This window comes from Oncorhynchus kisutch, linkage group LG28 (genome assembly GCF_002021735.2).
Source record: "Oncorhynchus kisutch isolate 150728-3 linkage group LG28, Okis_V2, whole genome shotgun sequence".
NCBI classification, from domain to species: Eukaryota; Metazoa; Chordata; class Actinopteri; order Salmoniformes; family Salmonidae; genus Oncorhynchus; species Oncorhynchus kisutch.
This window is the reverse complement of record NC_034201.2, coordinates 43495404-43522889: the sequence shown is the minus strand read 5'-3', so window position 1 is coordinate 43522889 and position 27486 is coordinate 43495404. Positions and strand designations below refer to the sequence as shown.

Genomic DNA, 27486 nt, shown 5'->3' with positions numbered 1-27486 from the left:
AACCACCTCTGACGAATTACGTCAGCAGACCAGTCGTGATGGATCGGCGGGGCTCCGTGTCGGCAGTAAAGGGTCCAGGCAAATTGGCAAAGCCCAAGAATTGGCAGGTGGACCTCTTCGGCTAGCTGGGAGATAACCTATTTCGAGGCTAGCTCAAGGCTAACTGGTGCTTGCTTTGGGACAGAGACATTATCCAAGAGTAGCCACTCGGATTGCAGCTAGCTAGCTGCGATGATCTGGTGTAAAGGTTCAGAGCTTGCGTTAGGAATCCGGAGATATGGTAGACAAAAAGCAGTCCGATATGCTGTGGGTTGATATCGCGCTAAGCAGACTGGCAGGTAATAACTGAACTGAGGCTGGCAGGCAGGCATCCAAGATAACGGTGAAGACCGCTATCAGTGGCTAACTGACTACTGGCTAGCTACTGATGGGGGGTTCCGGTTCTAAAGTATAAAAATAGCAGATCCGTACCACATTGGGTGAGGCGGGTTGCAGGAAAGGATATTCAGTCCGTAGATGGAAAGTGAGATTAAAATATATACAAATAAATGACATTTACACGGAACAGGACACACATCCGACTGCTACGCCATCTTGGATATAAGCAATCTTCCCGCCCCTTTTGGACATAAATTATATACTCACTGATACTTGAAGAATATAACTTAGAAATGCCTCGTGTTTAGCGTACTGTACCACATCAGAAGCCAAAATATAAGCTTGTTTTACTCCAATGTTTGTAAACATTGTTTATTTTCTAACACTTTACAGCCTCAAAACTATAATTTCACTATCTTTAGTGGTCAGTCCATGCATCCATAGCACTGTCTACAAATTTTAGAGTGGTTACACTTGTGACAGAGGTATGAAGAATCCACTGTTGGTTCAACTGCAGACTGCCGCGTAAATTAAGCCAATAGTGATTTAGCATGCACAGCATTATCTGTGCTAGATGGCCACTATAGTATTGAATATCCTCAGTCAAGCCAACTGAAAGCAAAACACCAGTCAGTCCCATGATTTCTACAACAAACAGTTTTCAACATCATACCTGAGGCTAAATGACCAGTCTTATATATATACACATTTAATGACAATATTTTTTATGACGACAATGGTCACTATATATAGCAATGAATATAACATTCACCATTCTTGACCATTTATTTCAGAAACAAATAATGTAACTCCCATCAAACAACAAATTGTAAGTGGTATATTTCATCACAGCATATTACACACAAAAAAAAAAATCTAACCCTTTTTGAACGAAACGACAGACACAGATGTACTGCACATCATGTGGCTGGGTAAGAAAGAGACGTTTAATCTAAAATTGTAATACGTACAACACTTGTGAAGTGAAAGTTCAGTGATTCAATCAGACTAAAAACAGCCATAATGGAGATTCTCAATTGAAAATACTTTTTTAGTCCAGAACTAGGCTTAATCTGTATTTTGGGAAACCGGACCCAGGAGTTTCTGCAGGATGTTACACTGACTGAATTCTTGATTCCGAAAGTTTTGGTACCACCACCATTGTTCATTAGGTGTAAGGTCCTAATGAACAATGGTGGTGGTACCTATTTCGAGGCTAGCTCAAGGCTAACTGGTGCTTGCTTTGGGACAGAGACATTATCCAAGAGTAGCCACTCGGATTGCAGCTAGCTAAACAAACTTTCGGAATCAAGAATTCAGTCAGTGTAACATCCTGCAGAAACTCCTGGGTCCGGTTTCCCAAAATACAGATTAAGCCTAGTTCTGGACAAAAAAAGTATTTTCAATTGAGAATCTCCATTGAAATAACTTTTAGTCAAGGACTAGGCTTAATCTGTGCTTTTATGTAATCACAATATAAATACAAAAGAAAGTAAATTAACTGACTACATTAAAAAATAAAAATAAAGCACACAGCACCTTTCACACATTACATTTAAAATAGATAAAGTTCCACCTAAATCTGGCAACCCTAAAATCATACATTTTCAAGTATACCGACTGTTGTGAGCAGGCAAATACATTTTATTTTCCAAATGCCTGTTAATCTCTAGTCTGAATGACACAAGAAGACCAGTGAGCTGGTGTAGTTGGTAAGGCAGGTGTCCAAACCACCTAGTCCTACTGTTGTATGCAAGCTTTGTTCTACCTCAGCACTAATACACCTGTTCAACTTATCTTCAGCCTCCAGACCAGGGATGGGGAAACTGGCGGCCCCTTTAATATGCCCGCGGATCAAATGTTCTTTTTAGTAACTCAGTCGGAGTTTCAATTTACTGTTGAGTTAGAATAGCATATACCAGAGCAAATTCTACATTTTGTTGTGCAGCAGTTTGTCTTACTGTAATGTCAGTAACTGAATCAGTCAATAAGCCAATGTCAGCTAACAGTTTTAAGATTAGACTAATTTACCACCAGCAAGCTATCTAATCATGGTCAAATTATTAACAGGGGGACCCCCCAAACTGATTTTGTAAGTCACTCAAAGGTCATTAAAAACAGAACACATTTTTCACCACCCGATGGGAAAAAGAGAATTGCATAAAGTTAGAAAATTACCAAATCTTCTCTGACAGTATTATCTAAGGCATGGAGGACCAGTGTAATCTTGGAGGCATGGAAGTTGATATAAACTGTCAGGAATGATGCAGTCTGTAGCATAAGACCAGTGAGCTGGTGCAGTCTAACATTGGTATCCTTTCTAGCTCACAGCATGCTGAGGAATTCTCTGACCTGTGTGGAAACCAGGGATGAAAAAAAAAAAAACATGTAAGCCATAACAAATTCTGATTTGAGGTGAACTAAACAATTTCTTGCTGATACAAGAGCAAACCAACACTAACCTTGTCCAGCACAGCTTCCTGCTTAATTCGATCATTCTTGAAGTCGTCATTAACATCCAGGACCAGGATAGGGATATCTTTCAGGTACTCAAAATCAAGTCTAGAAGTAGGAAACAATATCACACTGTTAACATTCCCAAATTCCTAGTAAATGCCAGCTCTTTGACAAAATAAACCACTTGATCTATGCTGTCAAAATGGGACGAAAGACGCCATGATAGTCTAACACTTAATACCAGCCCAGAAAGAAAAAAAACAAGTGGCATATTGGCTAAAACACACTCAACAAAAACACATGTAAAGTTTTAGTCCCATGTTTCATGAGCTGAAATAAGATCCTAGAAATGTTCCATAAGCACCAAAAGCTTAATGACCTCGAATTAGTTTACATTCTTGTTAGTGAGCATTTCTCCTTTGCCAAGATGATCCATCCACCTGACAGGTGTGGCATATCAAGAAGCTGATTAAAGAGCACGATGATTACACAGGTCCACCTTGTGCTGGGGGCAATAAAATGCCACTAAAATGTGTAGTTGTGTCACAACAATGCCACGGATGTATGAAGTTGAGGGAGGGTGCAAATGGCATGCAGACTGCAGGAATGTCCAGCAAAGCATTGAATGTTCATTTCCTTAGCATCAACTAGTTTTAGAGAATTCGGCAGTATGGCCAACCGGCCTCACAACCGCAGACCATGTGTTGATCTACACACCTACCCCTTTTCAAGGCATCTGTGACCAAACAGATGCCTTGGATTACAGATATGCATGTGAAATCTATACAGTGAATTACAAACAATATTCAGACCCCTTCCTCACGTCAGCAGTTTGCTGATATCAACGTTGTGAACAGAGTGCCCAATGGTGACGGTGGGGTTACAGTATGGGCAGGCATAAACGACGGACAACGAACACAATTGCATTTTATCAATGGCAATTTGAATGCAGAGGCACCGTGAGGAGATCCTCAAGGCCCATTGTTGTGCCATTCATCCGACGACATCACGTTATGTTTCTGCATGATAATGCACAGCCCGATGTCGCAAAGATCTGTACACAATTCACGGAAGCTGAAAATGTCCCAGTTCTTCCATGGCCTGCATACTCACCAGACATGTCACCCATTGACCATGTTTACGATGCTCTGGACCGGCATGTATGACAGCGTGTTCCAGTTCCTGCCAATATCCAGCAACATCGCAGTCATTGAAGAGGAGTGGGACAACATCAAATCAAAGATGAGGGTCGGAGCCGGTGTAGTACGATTCAATCTTAGCCTTGTATTGGCGCTTTGCCGGTTTGATCATTCCGTGGGCATAGCAGGATTTCTTATAAGCTTCCAGATTAGAGTCCCGCACCTTGAAAGCGGCAGCTCTACCCTTTAGCTCAGTGCGAATGTAGCCTGTAATCCATGGCTTCTGGTTGGGGTATGTACGTACATCACACAATAAACAGCCTGATCAACTCGAAGCAAAGGAGATGTGTCGCACTGCATGAAGCTAATGGTGGTCACACCAGATCCTGACTGGTTTTCTGATCTACACACCTACCCCTTTTCAAGACATCTGTGACCAAACAGATGCCTTGGATTACAGATATGCATGTGAAATCTATACAGTGAATTACAAACAATATTCAGACCCCTTCCCCACATTTTGTTACAGCACTTTTCTAAAATTGTATATATATTTTTTGCCTCAATCTAAAAACACCCCATAATTTTTTTGCAGATTAATTACAAAGTTTGGGACCACCAAGACTCTGCCTAGAGCTGGCTGCCCAGCCAAACTGAGCAACCAGGGGAGAAGGGCCTTGATCAGGGAGGTGACCAAGAACCCAATGGTCAATATGACAAAGCTCCCAAGGTCCTCTGGGATGGGAGAACCTTCCAGAAAGACAACCATCTCTGCAGCACTCCACCTATCAGGCCTTTATGGTAGAGTGGCCAGAAGGAAGGCACTCCTCAGTAAAAGGAAACAAGATTCTCTGGTCTGATACCAAAATTCAACTCTTTGGCCTGAATGCAAAGTGTCACGCCTGGAAGAAACCTGGCACCATCCCTACGGTGAAGCATGGTGGTGGCAGCATCATGCTGTGGGGATGTTTAATCTCCCAGCAGGGACTGGGAGATTAGTCAGGATTGAGGGAAGGATGAACGGCGCAAAGTACAGAGATCCTTGAAGAAAACCTGGACCTCAGACTGGGGTGAAGGTTCACCTTCCAACAGGACAACGACCCTAAGCACACAGCCAAGACAACGCAAGAGTGGCTTCAGGACAAGTCTCAATGTCCTTGAGGGGCCCAGCCAGAGCCCAGACTTGAACCCGATCTAAAATCTCTGGAGAGACCTGAAAATAGCTGTGTAGTGACGCTCCCCTTCCAACCTGACAGAGCTTGAGAGGATCTGCAGAGAAGATTGGGAGAAACTCCCCAATAACAGGTGTGCCAATTTTGTAGCATCATTCCCTAAAAAACTTGGCTGTAATCGCTGCCAAAGGTGCTTCAACAAAGTATTGAGTAAAGCATCTGAATACTTACGTAAATATGATCAGTATTTTTAATACATTTGCAAATATAAAAAATCTTGGTCATTATGGGGTTGTGTATGTGTAGATTTTTTTTAAATAATTGAAATTCATTTTAGAATAAGGAGGCTGTAACCTAACACAATGTGGAAAAAGACAAGTGGTCTGAATTCTTTCTGAATGCGCTGTATGTATAAATGGGTGAACACTTACTGAGTACTGCGGTGGTACAGCCAGCACTCGTGCTTATAGTGCAGCTGCTCCAGATATTCAATTGGAATTCCTTGTTCCTCCTCCCGTCCTCGGCGGTGCAGCCTCTGCATACATCTCTGAAAGACAGATTACATTTTTTTGGGGTTCGTTTCTCTACCAGGCCGAAATATATAGACCATGTAAGCACTTAACTAGAATTGAAAATGAAATACTCAAAAGATGAAAATTAAATCCTTAAGCACATGGCTGTGTTAAAAAAAAAATGGTTTTAAATAGAAAGTCATCTAACCACCAAACTGTCTGGAGTTCAAACACTTGTGAACTGAGGATGTAAAGGCTTTACTCACCTGTGGGTCAGCCCGAAGGTAGATCATGGCATCCAGCTCGATTTGAGACTCAAACTGAGAGAGCAGCCAACTGTGCCAGTCTTGGTAAATGGCCCATTCAGTCTCATTCATGTCCCCAGACTCAAATAGGTTTGAGGCAAATATATACCTGGCAAAAGAGCCACAATACAAGTCAGACTCAGTGAAATAAAAACAGTCATACCACTACCACAGGTTCTCAGGTCTTATTCTGATTTTCCAACTAAACCAATGAAACACCAGACGGGTACACACCGGTCACTGTAAACAGAGCGCTCAAAGAACTGGACAGGTTTCTCTGCCTGTTGCAACTTTGCAGAAGAGGGCTGCAGCTGAGCGCGCACACGACTCAGACAGGCGTAACTCTGGAATGTGTAGGACCAGCGGCTAGGTTTGTCATATAGCATCTGCAGCAGGTTGCCTCCACTCTTCTGAGATGTGCTGAGCTCCTGGAACAGAGAACACGTAATGGTCAAGCGGAGGATCAATTGTCCAACATTGTGACTCACATGATAACATTTTACGTGACATTATGTACTGGACATAACATTGTAGTTACCTCATACTCATTGTCAGTGGTTTGAACGTTGCACCACTTCCCAATGGGCTCCGGTATGACCTCCCATTCTTCTGAAGACTTTTCTAAAATGTGCACAAGTGTAGACTTCCCTGCAGCTGCAACACATAGAAACACTTTTCAAGCAGTATCCCAATATAAAGATATTAGGGAAAACAAGACAAACAAATATATATATATATATTATTCTGCCGCCCTAAACCAATCATTGATTCTGCCGCCCTAAACCAATGTATGGCTTTGGGTTCTCGTGAGCTAGCTATGCATGTCTTGATAGCAGAGTGCAAATTATTCTGGTTAACTAGCTTATTTAATAAGTTAGCTAGTTAACCAGAATAATTTGCACTCTGCTATCAAGACATGCATAGCTAGCTCACGAGAACCCAAAGCCATACATTGGTTTAGGGCGGCAGAATCAATGATTGGTTTAGGGCGGCAGAATCAATGATTGGTTTAGGGCGGCAGAATCAATGATTGGTTTAGGGCAGAATAAATGAAAAAAAAATTAAAGGGCAGAGTACAGATACAAAACTTTTAAAACAGGGAAGATGTTTGAACTGAGAATCTTGTAAATAAAACGTTGAGTTACAGTAGTCAGACAAATGTGACAATATCTAGGATTCTTCAGGAGACCAGTTGTGTCAAATGTAACAGCTAGCAACGACATGCTAATCAAAGCAAGCTAGTTAGCGAAGCATTTTGCAACTTCTACTCATGTTGAATTAATATATAAAGCTAGCAAACTAGCTAGCAGTCAAATACACAAGCCCGCTTTATTGAAATGTTAAGTTGAATAAGGTACATATAAAAGGGGGGGACAATTATTCTGCCCCAGATCCTCTTAAGTGATCTTAATTCAAATATAAATTTCTGCTCCCAAGGCAGTAAATTCCACTGTTAAATTAAAGTCACATGTGGTCCTCCCATGTAGTTTATTAGGCTACAGATTAAATACATTAAATTCACAGGGTGGTAAAAGTGCAAGGTAACAGATGAGTTTGATGAGATGAGTTTGATGTTCTTTTCCAATAAATATCGAGGGTTTTGTTCTGGTGACATGATCATGGATACTTGGCTGCCGTTTATCCGCAACCTAAACTCGACCTGGACCCGCGGGCTAGAGCGCGCGTACCAATACTAGGGTGGGCACACTATATAAAACACGTTTTTCGTAAGCAAACCATAAGTAGATATGAAAATGATATTGAAACACATTTAGTTTGTTTAATTAGTCGGTACATGAGAATTTAACTGCACAAGGTAATCACTCACAGCCTTTTGTGCGCAACAAGTAATTTTGATGGAAGCATCTCGTGGGAAAATGCAGTTTTGTTTTTTTTGCGGTTGAGAATATTTGCATTAAAATGTCTAATTGGATGGAAACCTAACTAGTGTAGTTATTAATAAAATGCAGGCAAAGATTGAGAATGTATTGTTTTGGCGCCAATACTTGTTTACAGTGAACAGAATGCAATGTACACTTGCTGTTGATTCGGCAGGATGAGTTGAGTAAAATCAGACCAAACATGTTGGAGTTAAACATCCACATAGGTAGTTAACTAGCTATCTAATTTTAGAAATATATCGATAGCTAGCTCTCAGATTGTGTACGTTAAATGTGTAGCCAGCTGGCTGTGCAAACTCACCAATGTTTCCTTCAATGGATATCTTCTTAGTTCTTTTCTCAAAACTGTTGTCAAAACTTGGACTTGAACATATTCTCTTAGGAGGTGTTGCCATTATAAAGAATGAGATATTGGATAAATATTTTAGCTAATTATGAACTCAAAACCTAGATATAGCCAAGTTACCGAAGTGAGCCCAAGGGACATACAGGAGCAGAGTAGCGCGATAATCAGATCAAATTGAATTCCGCGCCGAGGATATATATGTTACTACTTCCGGGGGTAGCTTCAATACTACATAACCCACAAGACACCGAACTACAAGTATTATTCAAGCTTCGTGTAGTTTGTACGTTCAGTCTTCTGGTGCATTAAAGCCGTGAATATTGAATACACAGAAATTTCTCAATGGAAATGCTCTCCATTGAGTCATGGAGATATCTGTTCAACCCCATGCGTCCCCATACTTCAAAAATCCCCAATTTGGTGGGTCTATAGCTGGTTTATAAAAGGCAAGTTTGATATTTTAGTAGAAAGAATCCAATACCAAGACCTGTATGGCTCACCCTGTACCACAAGGTCGTGTTCAAACCTTGGTTGAGCTCTTGCCCGGCTAGATGGACAGGCATCGCATTAGATCAACCAATGGTGGCGTGCCACGTCATCGACTGTGCTGTCGGGCACACCAGATTGCGATAACATATGATGTGGTAAACTGTGGTAAACTGATGTGGTAAAAATGTGTAAATAAAGTGAAGATGGCTCTGGAGGGGGTGGCTGCCGTCTTATCAGCTCTTAACCGACCATGCTTTTTTGTTTGTTTTTTCGCGCTGTTCGTAATTTGTTTTGTACATAATGTTGCTGCTACCGTCGCTTATGGCCGAAAAGAGCTTCTGGACATCAGAACTGCAATTACTCACCTCAGATAAGACAAAGAGTTTTTCTTCAATGAGTCGGATGGGGAGGAGATACTACAGACACCCGACCAGGCCCAGATCCCAGTCATTCGCTGGAGAAGGAAACTGAGATTTCGCTGGAAAAGTTCAGGGTGCCTTGTGATGATCAGGCGACGAGTGGCTAGTCTGCCTTTGCCTTCTGTCCTGTTAGCTAATGTTCAATCGCTGGAAAATAAATGGGAAGAACTGAAAACACGTGTATCCTACCAACGGGACTTTAAAAACTGTAATATCTTACGTTTCACGAGTTGTGACTGAACGACGACTTTAAGAACATACAGCTGGCAGGTTAAACACACTATCGGCAGGATAGAACAGCAGCCTCTGGTAAGACACGAGGCGGGAGCCTATTCATATAAGTAAATAACAGCTGGTGCACGATATCTAAGGAAGTCTCAAGGTTTTGCTCGCCTGAGGTAGAGTATCTCATGATAAGCTGTAGACCACACTTTCTACCTAGAGAGTTTTCATCTGTATTTTTCGTAGCTGTCTACATACCACCACACACCGATGCTGGCACTAAAACCGCACTCAATGAGCTGTATACGGCCATAAGCAAACAAGAAAACGCTCACCCAAAGGAGGCGCTCCTAGTAGCTGGGGACTTTAATACAGGGACACTTAAATCCGTTTTACCTCATTTCTACCAGCATGTTAAATGTGCAACCAGAGGGGGAAAAAACTCTGGACCACCTTTACTCTCCCCACAGAGACGCATACAAAGCTCTCCCTCGCCCTCCATTTGGCAAATCTGACTATAATTCTATCCTCCTGATTCCTGCTTACAAGCAAAAAATTGAAGCAGGAAGCACCCGTGACTAGATCAATAAAAAAGTGGTCAGATGAAGCAGATGCTAAGCTACAGGACTGTTTTGCTAGCACAGACTGGAATATGTTCTGGGATTCCTCCGATGGCATTGAGGAGTACACCACATCAGTCATTGGCTTCATCAATAAGTGCATCGAAGACGTCATCCCCACAGTGACCGTACGTACATACCCCAACCAGAAGCCATGGATTACAGGCAACATCTGCACTGAGCTAAAGGCTAGAGCTACCACTTTCAAGGAGCAGGACTCTAACCGGAAGCTTATAAGAAATCTCGCTATGCCCTCCGACAAACCGTCAATACAGGACTAAGATCGAGTCGTACCACACCGGCTCTGACGCTCGTCGGATCGGGCAGGGCTTGCAAACCATTAAACACTATAAAGGGAAGCACAGCCGAGTGCTGCTCAGTGACACGAGCCTACCAGACGAGCTAAACTACTTCTATGCTCGATTTGAGGGAAATAACGCTGAAACATGCATGAAAGCACCAGCTGTTCCGGAAGACTGTGTGATCACGCTCTCCGCAGCCGATGTGAGTAAGACCTTTAAACAGGTCAACATTCACAAGGCCGCAGGGATTACCAGGATGTGTACTGCGAGAATGCGCTGACCAACTAGCAAGTGTCTTCACTGACATTTTCAACCTCTCCCTGTCCGAGTCTGTAAGACCACCATAGTCCCTGTGCCCAAGAACACTAAGGTAACCTGCCTAAATAACTACCAACACGTAGCACTCACGTCTGTAGCCATGAAGTGCTTTGAAAGGCTGGTGATGGCTCACATTAACACCATCATCCCAGAAACGATAGACCCACTCCAATTTGCATACTGCCCCAAAAGATCCACAGATGTTGCAATATCTGTTGCACTCCACACCACCCTTTCCCACCTGGACAAAAGGAACACCTATGTGAGAATGCTATTCATTGACTACAGCTCAGCGTTCAACACCATAGTGCCCTCAAAGCTCATCGATAAGCTAAGGACCCTGGGACTAAACACCTCCCTCTGCAACTGGATCCTGGACTTCCTGACAGGCCGCCCCCAGGTGGTGAGGGTAGGTAACAACACATCCGCCACGGTGATCCTCAACACAGGGACCCCTCAGGGGTGCGTGCTCAGCCCCCTCCTGTATTCTCTGTTCACTCATGGCTGCACGGCCAGGCACAACTCCAACACCATCATTAAATTTGCCGATGACACAACAGTGGTAGGCCTGATCAACGACAACGACGAGACAGCCTATAGGAAGGAGATCAGAGACCTGGCCGTGTGGTGCCAGGACAACAACCTCTCTATCAATGTAATCAAGACAAAGGAGATGATTGTGGACTACAGGAAAAAGAGGACTGAGCACGCCCCCATTCTCATTGACGGGGCTGCAGTAGAGCAGGTTGAGAGCTTCAAGTTCCTTGGTGTCCACATCACCAACAAACTAACATGGTCCAAGCACACTAAGACAGCTGTGAAGAGGGCACGACAAAACCTATTCTAAACAGCTTCTACCCCCAAGCCATAAGACTCCTGAACATCTAGTCAAATGGCTACCCAGACTATTTGCAGTGCCCCCCTCCCCTCTTTACACCACTGCTACTCTCTGTTGTCATCTATGTAAAGTCACTTTAATAACTCTACCTACATGTACATATAACCTCAACTAACCGGTGCACCTGCACATTGACTCTGTACCCGGTACCCCTGTATATAGTCTCGCTATTGTTATTTTACTGCTGCTCTTTACTTGTTACTTTTATCTCTTATTCTTATCCATATATTTTTTTAACTGCATTGTTGGTTAGGGGCTCGTAAGTAAGCATTTCACTGTAAGTATTGTTTCACTGTTGTATTTGGCGCATGTGACGAATAACATTTGATGTGATTTGATTTGAAAGGTCAGAAACTGTCAGCTGTGGTCAAATTCACCTACCTTGGTAGCGGAATTTATTGCGGTGTTCACATAGACAATGAAACAAACATCAGGATCGCCCAGGCTAGTGCAGCCTTTGGCCGTCTATGAGATTTGGGAAAGGACAGGCATCAAACTGGAAACAAAACGGTTTACCAGGCAGTCACATTACCGACCCTTACTTATGGCTGCAAATCCTGTCTACCAGTCTACGAATGCTATGCCAGAAAAACTAAGTCACTTTCACCTGAACTGTTTGAGGAAGCTCCTGAGGATCAAGTGGCAGGACAGAATCTCAGACACTGTAGTCCTCAACGGTGCTGACATGATGAGCATTCCCACACTGCTTATGAAAGCACAGCTCAGATGGGTGGGCCCATGTGACCAGGATGTCTGTGTCCATCTCCCTAAGCAGATCATTTCTCAGTCATTTCTCAGGCAATTCATGTGAGATAAATCTATGTGGAAAGCGATTAGACCTCGTTTCATTGGGCGAATTAGTTTTGCATTGCCCAGTGCCCATTGATCCAAAAGTGAAATTCCTACCCACCCGGGGTACTGGAAGATGCAAAATTAACTTGCCCAGTAATTCATGATTCATGATGTAATGAATTAGAAGTCTAAAGTTTCGGCGAAAGCAGTCCCCCTGTTCAAGCCCAACTCCTGCTGGTCCCCACTGCCTATCAGTCTGACCACATACATATATATATATATATATATGTACAGTGGGGAGAACAAGTATTTGATACACTGCCGAAACAGGTGCAGTTAATACAGGTAATGAGTGGAGAACAGGAGGGCTTCTTAAAGAAAAACTAACAGGTCTGTGAGAGCCAGAATTCTTACTGGTTGGTAGGTGATCAAGTACTTATGTCATGCAATAAAATGCAAATTAATTTCTTAAAAATCATACAATGTGATTTTCTGGATTTTTGTTTTAGATTCCGTCTCTCACAGTTGAAGTGTACCTATGATAAAAATGACAGACCTCTACATGCTTTGTAAGTAGGAAAACTTGCAAAATCGGCAGTGCATCAAATACTTGTTCTCCCCACTGTATATATGGAAAACCATCCTATTATTGAGTGGATATAATGTAAAGTGGATTTAACAGGTGACATCAGTAAGGGAGCGTAGCTTTCACCTGGATTCACCTGGTCAGTCTGTGTCATGGAAAGAAAGGGAAGGGAAAGGGGATACCTAGTCAGTTGTACTACTGAATGCATTCATCTGAAATGTGTCTTCTGCATTTAACCCAACCCCTCTGAATCAGAGCATGTGTTCTTAATGATTTGTATACTCAGTGTAAATTAATAAATTGTATTTGTGCATATTTAAACAAATTATGCAATCTTCTGAAGTAATTTGCCAAAGACCTAAACCCAAAGAAAGCAAATGGCATCAGAGGCAAGGAAACGCTTTCTAGGGAAAGAAGGAACCTCCAGAGAAATCAGACATAGTGGGGCCTTGTCATAGAGAAATCATTATATTTGTAGTTAAAAGTAATGTTTTAAATATAAGACTGGTGTTACTATTTCATTGATTTAAAAAAAAACTTTTAACGTGAATGTCTAATTTCACAATCTGTTCATAATCATGGTTATCAACTGCACAGCAGAAATGAAACATAAATCACAGATAATAGATAAATAGTTGTGGTAGCAACTGCAGAGAACTACTTGGGTGTACGAGATTTCACTGCAGATGAGTTCAATGTGTATTGAACAATATTGTCCTGTCCTCCCAGGCAGCCAGCCTGCTGTAGGATCAGATAGGGCCAAGAAGTGGGATAGTGGTGAGGTTTTAATGGGCGTAGTGTTGGTTATTTGGTAGGGCAATTTTTCTTTCCATTTCCCCGTCCTATTTCCCTTCCCTTTTGTGTCACATAGTGTAATTAATTCATACGCCAGGTCTGTAGGCGGAAGCACAGGGCTAGATAAGATAAATAGATTAATAGGGAGTCCTAACACTCCATTACAGTAGTTGGCGGTGTACGCACCTTTCAGTTGGTTGCGATCAGCCAATACAAATTCAAAGAAGAAGAAATTCGCAATCTTTGTTTTGCGGTTCCGCTTTGTAGGATCTCTAGCCCAGACAGGAGCCACGCCGAACACACGACTACAAAAGACATCAAGGTATTTTCATTTTGGCGGTCGCATTCTATTAAAGCCTAAATGTTAGTTAACTCAGGTTTCAAGTATAAGCATTTATAATTTATAATTGCAGACTGATCTCGATTAATGAACGGGTCGCTTGCTAAGCCATGGGAGTCTTGAGGCCTGCGACGTCTTTGTCTGCGTGCGGATAGCATGCTTTGTGTAGCTAGCTAGAAAACGACCCACATTGTTGCTGGTTTTGTAAATGTATAATTCAGGCATATACTCGCTAACTAATAACAGACGTGCAAGATAATTATAAGTCTAAACTCATAATCTAACTAGCTATCTAAGGTTACCTACTCATTAATTAAAATGTTAACTAGCTAGCTAACGTCAGCTAATTACAACCTCACATTGGCTCTTATTTTTTAGGCCAGCCAGAGATTGACATAGGAGCAGCCCATCCAAATAAAATATTACTGTTTAGCTAGCAACTCATATAGCCATGCCATTGGCACAGGAGTTTAATAGACTCTGATGTAAAATATGATGTATTACAGTAAGCCTATCTAGTAACGTTAGCTTAGCTAGGGATTTCCCGGGGTCTGATTTGAAGAAGATGTGGTGAGCTCTGGCTTTACCTCCCAAAATGGCTCCCGCCTGACCCGTTTATTCTCCTTGATAGTCAGCTTTGGTTTCAGCAAAGTCCCACCCTCTTGCGAAATGGACAAACATTTTATACTTTCGAGGAAGCTATATCATGTTCCTTTTTAATATGGCCAGTTATCGTTAAATCTGCAATAGGAGACTTTTGGGCGAATGGACCGAATTCACGTAAGTGTGTTTTGTCAGTCTCATTAAACAAGCGTAAGAAGCGGTAGATGTGTTCAATTTGCGTTATTTCTATGCTTCCTTTTAAATTTAATTTGCGCATGTTTTACAAAATACAGTATGTTTGGTTATGGAAAAGAGATTCAAACAGCGGTTTAGATGGAACAATGATTCTCTACAGTATACTTGTTTTGTCACCATAAACTGTTATAATTTATGATTTTAGCAACCAGGAAATGGCGGGGTGATTTCTGCATAGTGCATCTTTAATAAATGATAGTTACCCATCTAGATGCACTGACTGTATTGCACTGGCATGCTAGATTAAGCTGTGGGTCATTTATTTCTGATCGATGGTTGTGGGCCAGAACTGATACTGGTAATATTATTTGTACAGTGCAAATTGTCCACAATTTAGCACAAAAACACATTTTATTTGTAAATAACAATTACATACATTAATTACACTGCAACACCATAAAAAAATAACGTTTTATTTAACTAGGCAAGTCAGTTAAGAACAAATTATTATTTACAATGACAGCCTCCTGCAGGGACAGGGCCTGTGATTTAAAATAAATACAATATAAATATAGGACAAAACACACATCACAACATAAAGAGAGACCTAAGACAACCATATAGCATGGTAGCAACACAGCATGGTAGCAACACAGCATGGTAGCAGCACAAAACATGGTACAAACTTTATTGGGCACAGACAACAGCACAAAGGCCAAGAAGGTAGAGAAAACAAAGCAGCCACATGATCAAATCTCTTTTATTTTTATTTGTTAGAATACCTGGGAACAGATTTGGCAATGAAACATTTTTATTTGCTGAAAATCCTGGTGATATTTTTTTATACCCAAAACAAACAACTGTCAGAGGGGCATAAACAAATCCCTCGCTGGTATGTTTTGGCCCGAGGGCAGCTTGTTGCCGATCCCTGATGTATAGTAGCTTACTTTGACTGTCTCTCTCAAGCCAGGGCTGACGGATCATAAAATAACCATGGCAGATGGAGAGGGATTTGTGGTGCGTATTCGTGGCCTTCCCTGGTCTTGCGCTGTGGATGAAGTGGCAAGATTTTTCTCTGGTAAAAAAAAACTGTGATACTTATTTTTTTCTCCCCCTAATAAAAACAAAGACTAAGTATATCGTAAGTTTTTCAGGTGACTAAATTGGTGCAATAATATTCCAGATTGTAAAGTTGCAAACAATGGAACAAGCATCCATTTCACCTACACTCGTGAGGGTAGGCCTAGCGGCGAGGCCTTCGTAGAGCTGGAGTCAGAGGACGACCTCAAGATTGCTGTCAAGAAAGACCGAGAGACCCTGGGTCACCGATATGTGGAAGGTATTCATTAATTTGGTTTGTCTTTGGTTTGTTTTCTGATTCAAATCGTATCTTGAATTATGATTATCTTCAAGGTGATTGTGCCAACAGGTTCTGATATGAGATTAGACGCTAAAGAATTCCCGTGTTCTGTCTTCTGTCTCAGTATTCAAGTCGAACAACGTGGAGATGGACTGGGTCATGAAGCACACCGGTCCAAACAGCCCAGAGACTGAGGGGGACGGGCTTGTGAGGCTGCGTGGCCTTCCCTTCGGCTGTAGCAAGGAGGAGATTGTCCAGTTCTTCTTAGGTGTGTTTGTTGCCCTTTGTCCTCCAGTCCAATTAAGATTATCGCCCTCAGTTGATATCAACATAGCTTTGAAAATACACTGCCTGTAGTTCTAGACTTGGCTGAAGGAAAATTCTTATCTTAATGGCCTCTTGCCATTTAATTGGGATCTGATCTGTGATATGACATCACTATGATAGTCCCATCAGACCTAACACTTAATTCAAGCCTAGATGGATACTTCTGTTTTGGATGAATCTTACATTAGTCGTCCACTCAACAATAGCACCACTCTTATTAATTGGTGCAAACAAGCACTAACTTCATTTCTCCCTGCTATTCTATGGCTCCCTTTTTATTATGTTTTATATTCCCAAAAAGAAGTACAAAATACAGTAAGTAAATAAATTATCCAAATGCTGACAGTCATCTGGCACGCTGTTCATAAGGTTCCTCTTTTTCATAGGGTTCTCATGTCTGATGTGTTTTTTTTTCTCGTTTCTTTTCATTTTGTTATTTTTGAAGAAAAAGAGCAACAACTCTGTGAATGGGCATGTGATTTAATATGTCCCCCCCCCTGCTGGGGTTATCTGTCCTTGGGTTGAAGGGTTGGAAATCGTGCCAAATGGGATAACATTGCCGATGGACTTCCAGGGGAGGAGTACGGGGGAGGCCTTCGTGCAGTTTGCTTCACAGGATATAGCTGAAAAGGCTCTAAAGAAACACAAGGAAAGAATAGGGCACAGGTGGGGATGGATGGTTGGCTGGCTAAACTGCTTTTCTTATGGTATTCACCTGTTACCACAATCGTCTTCTGTGGTAATGACACATGCCAAGAACCTGCACATGCTACAAGGACCATTCATACATGTATCCATTTCAGATCATCGCCCCCCCCCCCCAATAGTCTCTTCGAATTCAGAGACGCACCTCGTATTTTTGGGCCAAAACACACTTTAGTGCTGAGTGATTGTCCTGGCCTTGGGTTTTCGATTGACTTCCACTCAAGTGTCAGGAAACACCTTTTGTACTGTAGATGGAGAATTCAGAGTATATATCACTAAACTGGGCCAGAAACTAATCAAATGCTTTTCATCTACATTCCCCCCTCCCCCCCTCCCCTAAATCTAGTTAATTTAGAATTGAATTTAAATGCGTTCTCTAAAAATGCCACCTTGACACCATGGTGTTTTTTTTGCCCAAGATGGTACCAGTTTTCACTCTGCACTAATCCACAGGCCCTCATGGCACACAGATGTAACTGAGACCCAGTCTTCCTTAGGCCATGGATCCTGCAGTCACAAGGAAAGCTTTGATTTTCTGGGGTCAATAATGGCATTTATTTATTAATTGCATAATGGCAACACTGACAGTGTTCTTCTCTATGGTTCTTTTGAGTAACCATAAGAAAAGTTTTTTTTTTAATTTTTTGGATTTCTCAGTGATAGTTTAAAACATCAACAGGAAAATAGCTGTAGCATTCAGTGGCTGTATGTCACTAACCCTAACAAGAGAAACCTCAATGTTCAGTCAGTGAAGGTCACAACTAATTTGAGACATTACTTCTCTTATAGATATTATGATTGACATGCATGGATGTGAGTAACAGGATGCAAATGCTACACTCCTATGTCCTTAGTGCTACCTGATTTTTGGTTTGCTCGTGTACAGTATTCTCCTCAATAGTCGTTTAATAATTTGGTACTATCACCTTGGCCTAATGCTTGTCTGTGTGCCTTTTTAGGTATATTGAGATATTCAAGAGCAGCAATGCAGAGGTGCGGACGAACTACGAGCCCCCACGCAAAACCATGGGCGGCATGCAGAGACCAGGCCCCTACGACCGGCCCGGTGGTGGAGGCGGCCGTGGCTACAACGGCATGAGCCGAGGAGGCTCTTTCGACAGGATGCGTCGTGGGGGCTACGGTGGAGGTGAGGCTGGTGAGATTATAGTTCAGTTCCCTGCCAATCCCTCTTCTTTTTTCTCTCTCTTCACGTTTCTGCTCTGTCTTTGGACATCACCGGTGGATGGTGATGATGGGACACAGCAGCATGGGAAAACGTAACACGTTTTTTTGATGTTAGAATGCATACCGGAGTTCTGTATATTTCTACTGTATTCGTGGGTGGGACTAATCCTAAGCTTTCTAACTCTGTGCACGTCTATAGGTTCAGATCGTTATAGTGACAGTGGTTCAAGTTTTCAGAGTACGACCGGACACTGCGTGCACATGAGGGGTCTTCCTTACCGGGCCACAGAGACTGACATCTACAGTGTGAGTACCAGAACTAGTTACGTAATATACACACTCAAGTCACTGACTTGTAATGCTAATTGTTGCCCCCCCCCCCGTGTAGTTTTTCTCTCCGCTGAACCCAGTGCGTGTGCACATCGAGGTCGGTCCAGACGGGAGGGTGACTGGAGAGGCTGACGTGGAGTTTGCGACACATGAGGATGCTGTGGCCGCCATGTCGAAGGATAAAGCCAACATGCGTGAGTCTGTGTGTGGGTCATCACCACTGTTCCTGTCTGGGTAGTTGCATCCTAAACATTCTGTCTTTTATTTATTTATTTTTATCCAATCAGGATGTTTGCCTTGTTTCACACTGCCCTCTCTTCCTCAGAGCACCGTTATGTTGAGTTGTTCCTCAACTCGACAGCAGGGGGCAGCAATGGTGGCTATGGTGGACAGATGATGGGGGCTATGGGTGAGTTTTTATGGGAAGTAGATGAAGGCATAAAAGTATATTCTGGGCCAACGGGTGTAGTTCTGTGTGCAGAATCAGTTTGGCTTTAATTGGGACATGCACCATATTGTTGTACGGTATTTGACTTGACAGAGTTCATTTTCCACAGCCAACCAATCTTCCTATGGAGGAAGCCAACAGATGAGTACTGGTTATACAGGTGGTTACAGCAGCCAGTCCGGCATGGGGGGGTACAATGATTACAGTAAGTGTCAGCTCTCTGCTGCCTGTCACAGGAGAGTTGTTACTAACATTAAGACAGTTTCTTTCTTAAAAGTATTTTACTTACCATGTCAGATCAGAAAAATTCCTAACCTCTACATTTGGTTTACATGGCCCTATATAGTTCACGATTTGCATCACTAACCAAAATATTACATGAGGTCATATATGCTTGGAAAGTGGAGATGGCAAAGTTAACATTGCTGGAGACACAGTGCCATTGTGGAGACAGCGTCCCATTTAACTAGCAAAAAGATTTGTTGTGGCAAATTTAACTAGGGTTTGGAATTGCCAATGGACCTCACGATAAGATAATCATTGAGATTCTCATGATTCTATATGTATTGTGATTCCATACTGTGAATTTATTGCTCATCGTATGTCTGCTGCAGAGGGATGAGAAAGAAAGCCATGATAGTTTTGATCAGTCATTGTAATAAAAGGGATGGAAACATATTGTCTCCCGATTTAAAAAGATGGAGAACAAGCTACAGAAGGAAAATTACTGGAGTGTTGGTACAGCCAACTAGCGCAAAAATAATATTGCAATATTGTCAATACAATATATCGTAAAATAATATCATTAGGTAACTATCGATTTTTTTTTTTTTTGGTACCCCAATCCCAAAAATTTATGGTAAATAACTGAATTGTTTGCCCCCTAAAATGATTAGCTAGCCAGCTAATATGTTTTAGTTAGCAGTACACTAACCATGTCAACAACATGTCTCCTAAAAAATGACATGGTGTCTCCAATTTTGCCGTTGCTCATCCTTGAGTATCCACGTTCTTTTTTAAATAAAATTTTACCTTTTTTTTTCTCCCCAATTTCGTGGTATCCAATTGTTTAGTAGCTACTATCTTGTCTCATCGCGAAGGTTGAAAGTCATGCGTCCTCCGATACACAACCCAACCAAGCCGCACTGCTTCTTAACACAGCGTGCATCCAGCCGCACCAATGTGTCGGAGGAATGTGTCACAGTGGCAACCTTGGTTAGCGCGCACTGCGCCCGGCCCGCCACAGGAGTCGCTGGTGCGTGACGAGACAAGGATATTCCTACCGGCCTAACCCGGACCACGCTAGGCCAATTGTGCGTCGCACCACGGACCTCCCGGTCGCGGCCGGTTACGACAGCCTGGGCGCGAACCCAGAGTCTCTTGTGGCACAGCTGGCGCTGTACCGCGCCCTTAACCACTGCGCCACCCGGGAGGTATCCACTTTCTATGTATATATTTGTGTCGTTTGTATTGGAGAAGGTAAGTCTGCGTCGGTAATAATGCTGCTATTTCTATTTCCTGTTAGGTAATCAGAGCGGGATGAGCAGCAGTTACTATGGCAGCAGTCGTGGCTCCGTGGGCATGAATGGCAGCATGGGAGCGGGATGGGGCATGTAGGGGTTCCGGGGGGGGCAGCTGGAAAACTAGGTTCTTCGCTGTTGGCAAAGTATGTTATATTTGTTTTTTTGCAAGTGTTACAGATTCTGTACAGACTGGAGTGGCTCAACTCTAATGTATGAAAGATGAGGGGAGGGCATGTTTTTACCCAAGCCTTTCTTAACCTTAACTTAACTCACCGGAGTCAGTATGCTGTTTTTTAGTTTTTTTTGTATTGTGAATCTGAGACCTCATGGGGTGATGGATTTCGGTTCCGCCCTAGTTATACCTGTAGTTAAAGCCTGAATGACTGGATTCTGTGTGAAGCAACGTGTGCTTTTGTAAATATGGTAATCATGACTGCTCCTCCAAGAAACATTTTCAGATCCTTTTTCATAGTTCCTATAAACTTGCGTTGAGCCGGAGGGATTTTTATAATGTTAAAGAGCATGTTGAAATAGCCTCTTTTTTTTTTTTTTTCAACAGGATATTCTTTTTGGTTGACTCAACTGCTAAATGTTTTAAACCTTGTCATAGTTGTCTCATCCCCTCTCACTGTCTTGGTTTTGATTTTATTGGGCATCGTTAATAAACTTGTTAACATATTTTCTCTTGTCATTCCTTTTTAAAGCAATATATTTTGGGGCATTCACCACAAGCCTGTTTCCCAGACACCTAAAGGCTATTCCTGGTATAAAAAGAATGCTCATTGACATTCTGTTAGTTCCTACTACCCCATTCTAACACTTGGTGGCACTGTTGACCTATTTAGCGAATACTTGTGCTTCGTTTTAAAATGATAATAATTCTTAGCTAGGCGAGTCGGCCACATTCTTATTTACAAAATAGCCTCCAACACTCTACTCAACAAACTGGATGCAGTCTATCACAGTGCCATCCGTTTTGTCACCAAAGCCCCATACACTACCCACCACTGCGACTTGTACGCTCTCCTTGGCTGGCCCTCGCTTCATGCTCGTCGCCAAATCCACTAGCTACAGGTTAACTACAAGTCTCTGCTAGGTAAAGCCCTGCCTTATCTCGGCACGCTGGTCACCATAGCAGCACACGCTCCAGCAGGTGTATTACACTGGTCACCCCCAGGACCAATACCTCCTTTGGCTGCCTCTCCTTCCAGTTCCAATGACTGGAACGAACTGCAAAAATCTCTCAAACTGGACACGCTTATCTCCCTCACCAGCTTTAAGCACCAGCTGTCAGAGCAGCTCACAGATCACTGCACCTGTACATAACCCAAGAATGACCTCATCCCCTACTGTATTTATGTATTATGCTGCTTACACCCCAGTAGTTCTACTTTGCACATTCACCTACTGCAAATCTACAATTCCAGTGTTTATAATTGCTATATTATATTTACTTTGCCACCGTGGCCTTTTTATTGCCTTTACCTCCCTTTATTTCACCTCATTTGCTCACATCGTATATAGCCTTGTTTTTGTACTGTATTATTGACTGTATGTTTTACTCCATGTGTAACTCTGTCTGTGTTGCACTGCTTTGCTTTATCTTTATCTTGGCCAGGTCGCAGTTGTAAATGAGACCTTGTTCTCAACTAGCTTACCTGGTTTTAAATCAAGGTGAAATATAAATGTACAATGACGTCGTAACCCGGACTGCGCTGGGCCAATTGTGCGCTGCAAAATACCTCTTTGCGGCACACTTCTGGTAATAGCCCCCTAACCTACATTAGGCGCGCCGGTACTGGTCGACAACGTGCCTGTCCATATGCGCGCGTTAGGCTAAATACCGTCCGTTTTATTTATTTGACCTATTCTATCAACTTACGTTCTCGGACAAATCAAAGGTTTTTATAATAAAATAATTATAGTGATCACTTGAGATTTGTAAATTGAAAGTCTAAAAAACGGACATGTTCTAGCACGTGCATGAATAGGTAGGTATGTGTGCATGAATAGGTAGGTATATACTGAAGGCTTCCTTTTATTAGAGGATAGGCAGGTACAATTGGATAACAGGGTGTATAAAACCTGCCGTCGTCCCTGGCTTGCTGCTGGACTGATCATCACACTGGAGGCTACGGAATGTCAAAAATAATGACATTAGGATGTCCTCTCATTGAATACTAGGCATAGCCAATATATTATCTGCCATGAAATTCACACTACAGTATAGGTTCTGCCTCTATTGAAAGGTGTGGCCATGAATCATTGGGAGGCAACATACATAATTGTACCAGTAGGAAACAGTTCTTTTCCAACTGTGCGCCCAAAGCAGTAGACTGGGATACAGAGGTCACAAGCAGAGAAGCAGCGACACCTTTAGCTTACTGGACACGTTTAACTCGGAATAGATCGTACCGTGGAATTTATATCAAAAGGATTTACGCCTCGTTCTGAGTGTATTTTCGCTAACTCAAAAGAAAAACAGCGATGAATATTTATCTCAGATTTGCAATTTGTATCGTTTATGGATCAGGTGAGTGAGTCGGGACCAATGACTGGTCTGCACTTAAAACCAAATCATGACAATGTTGCAGCGATTTGTTTATAGGGGTATATTATATAGGCTCGCCCAGCCGTTCTAACAATGTATAGAATAATGATATCTTTAGGAATATATAATATGCAATATATTAACATTTATAGCATGTTTTAAGATGTATAGCCTAATATGGCAAACTATTTAAAGTGTCAATGAACTGTAGTCAGAGCATGTTTCCCCTCTCTCTCTCGTGCTATCGCTCGGGGTGAACTGTAGTCAGAGCATGTTTCCTCTCTCTCTCTCGTGCTATCGCTCGGGATGAACTGTAGTCAGAGCATGTTTCCTCTCTCTCGTGCTATCGCTCGGGATGAACTGTAGTCAGAGCATGTTTCCTCTCTCTCTCGTGCTATCGCTCGGGATGAACTGTAGTCAGAGCATGTTTCCTCTCTCTCTCTCGTGCTATCGCTCGGGATGAACTGTAGTCAGAGCATGTTTCCTCTCTCTCTCTCGTGCTATCGCTCGGGATGAACTGTAGTCAGAGCATGTTTCCTCTCTCTCTCTCGTGCTATCGCTCGGGATGAACTGTAGTCAGAGCATGTTTCCTCTCTCTCTCTCGTGCTATCGCTCGGGAGGAACTGTAGTCAGAGCATGTTTCCTCTCTCTCTCTCGTGCTATCGCTCGGGATGAACTGTAGTCAGAGCATGTTTCCTCTCTCTCTCTCGTGCTATCGCTCGGGATGAACTGTAGTCAGAGCATGTTTCCTCTCTCTCTCGTGCTATCGCTCGGGAGGAACTGTAGTCAGAGCATGTTTCCTCTCTCTCTCTCGTGCTATCGCTCGGGAGGAATTGTAGTCAGAGCATGTTTCCTCTCTCTCTCTCGTGCTATCGCTCGGGAGGAACTGTAGTCAGAGCATGTTTCCTCTCTCTCTCTCGTGCTATCGCTCGGGAGGAATTGTAGTCAGAGCATGTTTCCTCTCTCTCTCTCTCTCGTGCTATCGCTCGGGAGGAACTGTAGTCAGAGCATGTTTCCTCTCTCTCTCGTGCTATCGCTCGGGATGAACTGTAGTCAGAGCATGTTTCCTCTCTCTCTCGTGCTATCGCTCGGGATGAACTGTAGTCAGAGCATGTTTCCTCTCTCTCTCTCGTGCTATCGCTCGGGATGAACTGTAGTCAGAGCATGTTTCCTCTCTCTCTCGTGCTATCGCTCGGGATGAACTGTAGTCAGAGCATGTTTCCTCTCTCTCTCTCGTGCTATCGCTCGGGAGGAACTGTAGTCAGAGCATGTTTCCTCTCTCTCTCGTGCTATCGCTCGGGATGAACTGTAGTCAGAGCATGTTTCCTCTCTCTCTCGTGCTATCGCTCGGGATGAACTGTAGTCAGAGCATGTTTCCTCTCTCTCTCTCGTGCTATCGCTCGGGATGAACTGTAGTCAGAGCATGTTTCCTCTCTCTCTCTCGTGCTATCGCTCGGGAGGAATTGTCCTACTTTGTGTGGCTGCATTCAAACTCATGTAAATAAAGTTTGTGTCTCCAGTGTCTTTCAGGATATCAAGTGGTACCTCTGCCAATACCATTGACAGGCACGGGGATAAGTCTCCTGTCCAATTAGCTGTGGTCAGTATCCTCCACAATGATAAGGAAATAAGAGACAACCAGCTAGAATATGACGAGGAGGAATACTATTATGAACATGGTGATGAGGACTATCTGTCTGGGGATTATGAAATGGAGTTTCCAAAAGGTACAGTAGTTTACCAGTAGTTTATTTCTAGGTATTCATCAGCCCCTCCATTCTAGAACGTTTTCAAAGATTCACATTTTGCATATAGAATGTTTAAAAAAGAACCTATTTATACAATGTATCTTATATCTCTGAATCCCAATTATCTGTTGGTAATAAATGTATTGTTCCGATCTTCCTCTCATCTCCAGTGGCATTTTCCACCAAGCCGAAAGATCTGCCCGTGGCTCCTTACACAGTCAGGACAAGGGAGGGAAAGAGAAAAGGAAAGGGTAAGAAGAGGAACCCCTGTCTGAGGAAGTATAAAGACTACTGCATTCATGGGGTCTGCCAATACCTGAGAGAACTACGAGAGCCATCCTGCATGTGAGCCCCGTCCTCTCATTCAGCACCATATCCGTATTTTGTTAGACACTTATTGTGTGTATGTGTGTATGTATGTGTGTGTGTGTGTATGTATGTGTGTGTGTATGTGTGTGTGTGTATGTGTGTGTGTGTATGTGTGTGTGTGTGTGTGTGTGTGTGTGTATGTGTGTGTGTGTGTATGTGTGTGTGTGTGTGTGTCTCCAAACTCAAGTCACTGTTTACTGTATTTCTTTGTAGATGTTTGATTGGATACTCTGGTGAGCGGTGTCACCTTTTCACCCTGCCAGTCACAAAGGAAGCAGAAGGCTACAACAGGACAATAGCACTGGCTGTGGTGGCAGTGGTTGTGTCCTTTCTGTGTCTGACAGTCATCGCCATATTAATGGCCATCAGGTCAGTGTGCCTCAGAGCTTGTTTTTCTGTCTTTTGGAAAGGTTTGAGATGTTTCAGGATCACCAACTTGCCTCTGTCCTGTCCACGAATAACACATATTGTTTTCCTCCTTTGTCATATCAGGTATCATAAGCAAGGTCAATACAACCTTGAAAATGAGGAGAAGGTCAAGCTTGAGGCGGTCGCATATCCTTGAGAATTTAGTGACAGAGTGAGTGTCTTTCTATTGCATAATGATTCATGACCCCGTACTGTTTTTTGTTGTTGTTGTCTGAGGCATTGTCATAAAGTTATGTAAATAGGTGGTTGCTTATTGTTTCTCCATGTGCTCTATTCCAGCTAGGAGGATGACAATTCTACCTCAGTTCATTTTAAGATAAAGTTCATCCCCAAGAGGAACCTGTGGCGATGTAGGGGGAGATGGATTATGTTTACCACGTAGGACACCTGCCCGGCATGGTCTGACAGACCTCCTGAAAGACAGTCCGGAGAGCAAACCATGATTATATGCGTGGGCCATTTCCCAATTGGAACAGGAATCTCCATTAACTAATTGGGGCACACTAACTTGACTGAAGTCATTTTTACATGACACGGAGGAATTAAAACAGACCGAGGAGAGAATTTAGGGAATTTAGATTGTTGTCAGTTGGTGTCACTACCAACGTGACGCTCATCCCTCAAGCTATCTGACGTACAGTATGACAATAGGGAATTTATTGTGGGCTCTCAGCTGTGTTTCATTTATTTGTAGAAAAGGGTGCAAAGGGTGCCTATGTTCCATTTGGTCTTTTTATGTGGTTTTTACCAGAATTTCCATTGTAGTATTGGTGTATTGTATCAATCAATCCTTTAAATACTGTATTTATTTCATACTTAAGCGGTACTTATTCAGATTTGTACTTGCTTTTATTAATGTTCAGAGTGCACTGGCAGTTTGTTTGTATGCTTCTGTATTCTGTCCAATTTATGTTAATATGTATTTATAGTGTAAAACAACATGCTGCTCATGTTTTGATCTAACATTTTTGGTTATACCAAAATAATAAACCTAAAAAATAAAAAATGCAGAAGAAATTCTGAAGGTGAAAGAGCATTCATTATGTACTTCCTTCTATTTCACTGATTGATAGAGTGAGGATTGTACCATCGATGATGCTAGAAATGAAACCCAAAAAATAGAGGAATAAGGACACACACACACACACACACACACACACACAGAGGAAGTGAAAGGGAATGAGGGTTCAAATGAAATCAAGTTTGATGTAAACTGCAATTTGATGAAACATCAACTTGAGAAATGTTTTCAGAATGAAAATGGCAAAAAAATAAAACACAGCTTTTCACAGTCAAATTTACAGGTAGTTTTGTTTTCTTTACTGATGATGAAGTTTTATGGGGTTTGCAAAACACTGTTTTTACCTACACTCTTTCTGTTCCGATCATGTTTACCAGTCACTGGAGATACTCTGGGAACATTGTGTGCTATGATAATAGAGAGTTTGTGTGGTTTAACCACTGGCGCCATTTCGGTTGACGGTCAGTAAACCCCCGAGGAAGCACTTCCTGCAGTGGTAAAACAAATCTCTCCATTTAGGTATGATATCACAAATCAAATCAAATCAAATGTATTTATATAGCCCTTCGTACATCAGTTGATATCTCAAAGTGCTGTACAGAATACCCAGCCTAAAACCCCAAACAGCAAGCAATGCAGGTGTAGAAGCACGGTGGCTAAGGAAAAACTCCCTAGAAAGGCCAAAACCTTGGAAAGAAACC

The 27486-nt window shown here is 42.5% G+C and overlaps 3 protein-coding genes across 6 annotated transcripts; 2 read left to right on the top strand and 1 right to left on the bottom strand.

Moving 5' to 3' along the window:
• Positions 1–1145: 1145 nt before the first annotated feature.
• Positions 1146–8737, bottom strand: zgc:110540 (deoxynucleoside kinase). The gene is made up of 7 exons (XM_020464593.2): positions 8166–8737; positions 6502–6617; positions 6198–6391; positions 5925–6072; positions 5578–5693; positions 2841–2940; positions 1146–2730 (listed from the first exon to the last, which is right to left on the bottom strand). The coding sequence occupies exons 1-7, from the start codon at positions 8257–8259 to the stop codon at positions 2704–2706; spliced, it is 795 nt and encodes a 264-aa protein (XP_020320182.1). The 5' UTR covers positions 8260–8737; the 3' UTR covers positions 1146–2703.
• A 5079-nt stretch (positions 8738–13816) lies between these two features.
• On the top strand, positions 13817–21346 carry LOC109873062 (heterogeneous nuclear ribonucleoprotein H-like). Of its 4 annotated transcripts, none has more exons than XM_020464578.2 (11): positions 13817–13973; positions 15756–15867; positions 15973–16128; positions 16274–16417; positions 17004–17142; positions 18141–18328; positions 18566–18672; positions 18755–18890; positions 19022–19105; positions 19254–19349; positions 20670–21346. In XM_020464578.2, the coding sequence occupies exons 2-11, from the start codon at positions 15783–15785 to the stop codon at positions 20759–20761; spliced, it is 1227 nt and encodes a 408-aa protein (XP_020320167.1). In that variant the 5' UTR covers positions 13817–13973; positions 15756–15782; the 3' UTR covers positions 20762–21346. The 4 variants fall into 4 exon arrangements, with proteins under 4 accessions (XP_020320167.1, XP_020320166.1, XP_020320165.1 ...); XM_020464577.2 differs by having other exon boundaries at positions 13838–13973; positions 15760–15867; positions 18141–18337; XM_020464576.2 differs by having other exon boundaries at positions 13839–13973; positions 18141–18337.
• A 1404-nt stretch (positions 21347–22750) lies between these two features.
• Positions 22751–26948, top strand: LOC109873076 (proheparin-binding EGF-like growth factor). The gene is made up of 6 exons (XM_020464598.2): positions 22751–23200; positions 24739–24945; positions 25137–25311; positions 25549–25704; positions 25828–25915; positions 26044–26948. The coding sequence occupies exons 1-5, from the start codon at positions 23155–23157 to the stop codon at positions 25898–25900; spliced, it is 657 nt and encodes a 218-aa protein (XP_020320187.1). The 5' UTR covers positions 22751–23154; the 3' UTR covers positions 25901–25915; positions 26044–26948.
• The last annotated feature ends 538 nt before the right edge of the window (positions 26949–27486 follow it).

Coding starts and splice junctions, on each gene's coding strand:
- LOC109873076 (XM_020464598.2), top strand. CDS start 23,155: ATGAATATTTATCTCAGATTTGCAATTTGTATCGTTTATGGATCAG. Junction 23,201..24,738: donor TTGTATCGTTTATGGATCAG/GTGAGTGAGTCG, acceptor TTGTGTCTCCAG/TGTCTTTCAGGATATCAAGT. Junction 24,946..25,136: donor TGAAATGGAGTTTCCAAAAG/GTACAGTAGTTT, acceptor TCTCATCTCCAG/TGGCATTTTCCACCAAGCCG.
- zgc:110540 (XM_020464593.2), bottom strand. CDS start 8,259: ATGGCAACACCTCCTAAGAGAATATGTTCAAGTCCAAGTTTTGACAAC. Junction 6,392..6,501: donor CCACTGACAATGAGTATGAG/GTAACTACAATG, acceptor TCTCTGTTCCAG/GAGCTCAGCACATCTCAGAA. Junction 2,731..2,840: donor AGGAAGCTGTGCTGGACAAG/GTTAGTGTTGGT, acceptor GTTTCCACACAG/GTCAGAGAATTCCTCAGCAT.
- LOC109873062 (XM_020464577.2), top strand. CDS start 15,783: ATGGCAGATGGAGAGGGATTTGTGGTGCGTATTCGTGGCCTTCCCTGG. Junction 16,129..16,273: donor GGGTCACCGATATGTGGAAG/GTATTCATTAAT, acceptor CTTCTGTCTCAG/TATTCAAGTCGAACAACGTG. Junction 19,106..19,253: donor ACAGATGATGGGGGCTATGG/GTGAGTTTTTAT, acceptor CATTTTCCACAG/CCAACCAATCTTCCTATGGA.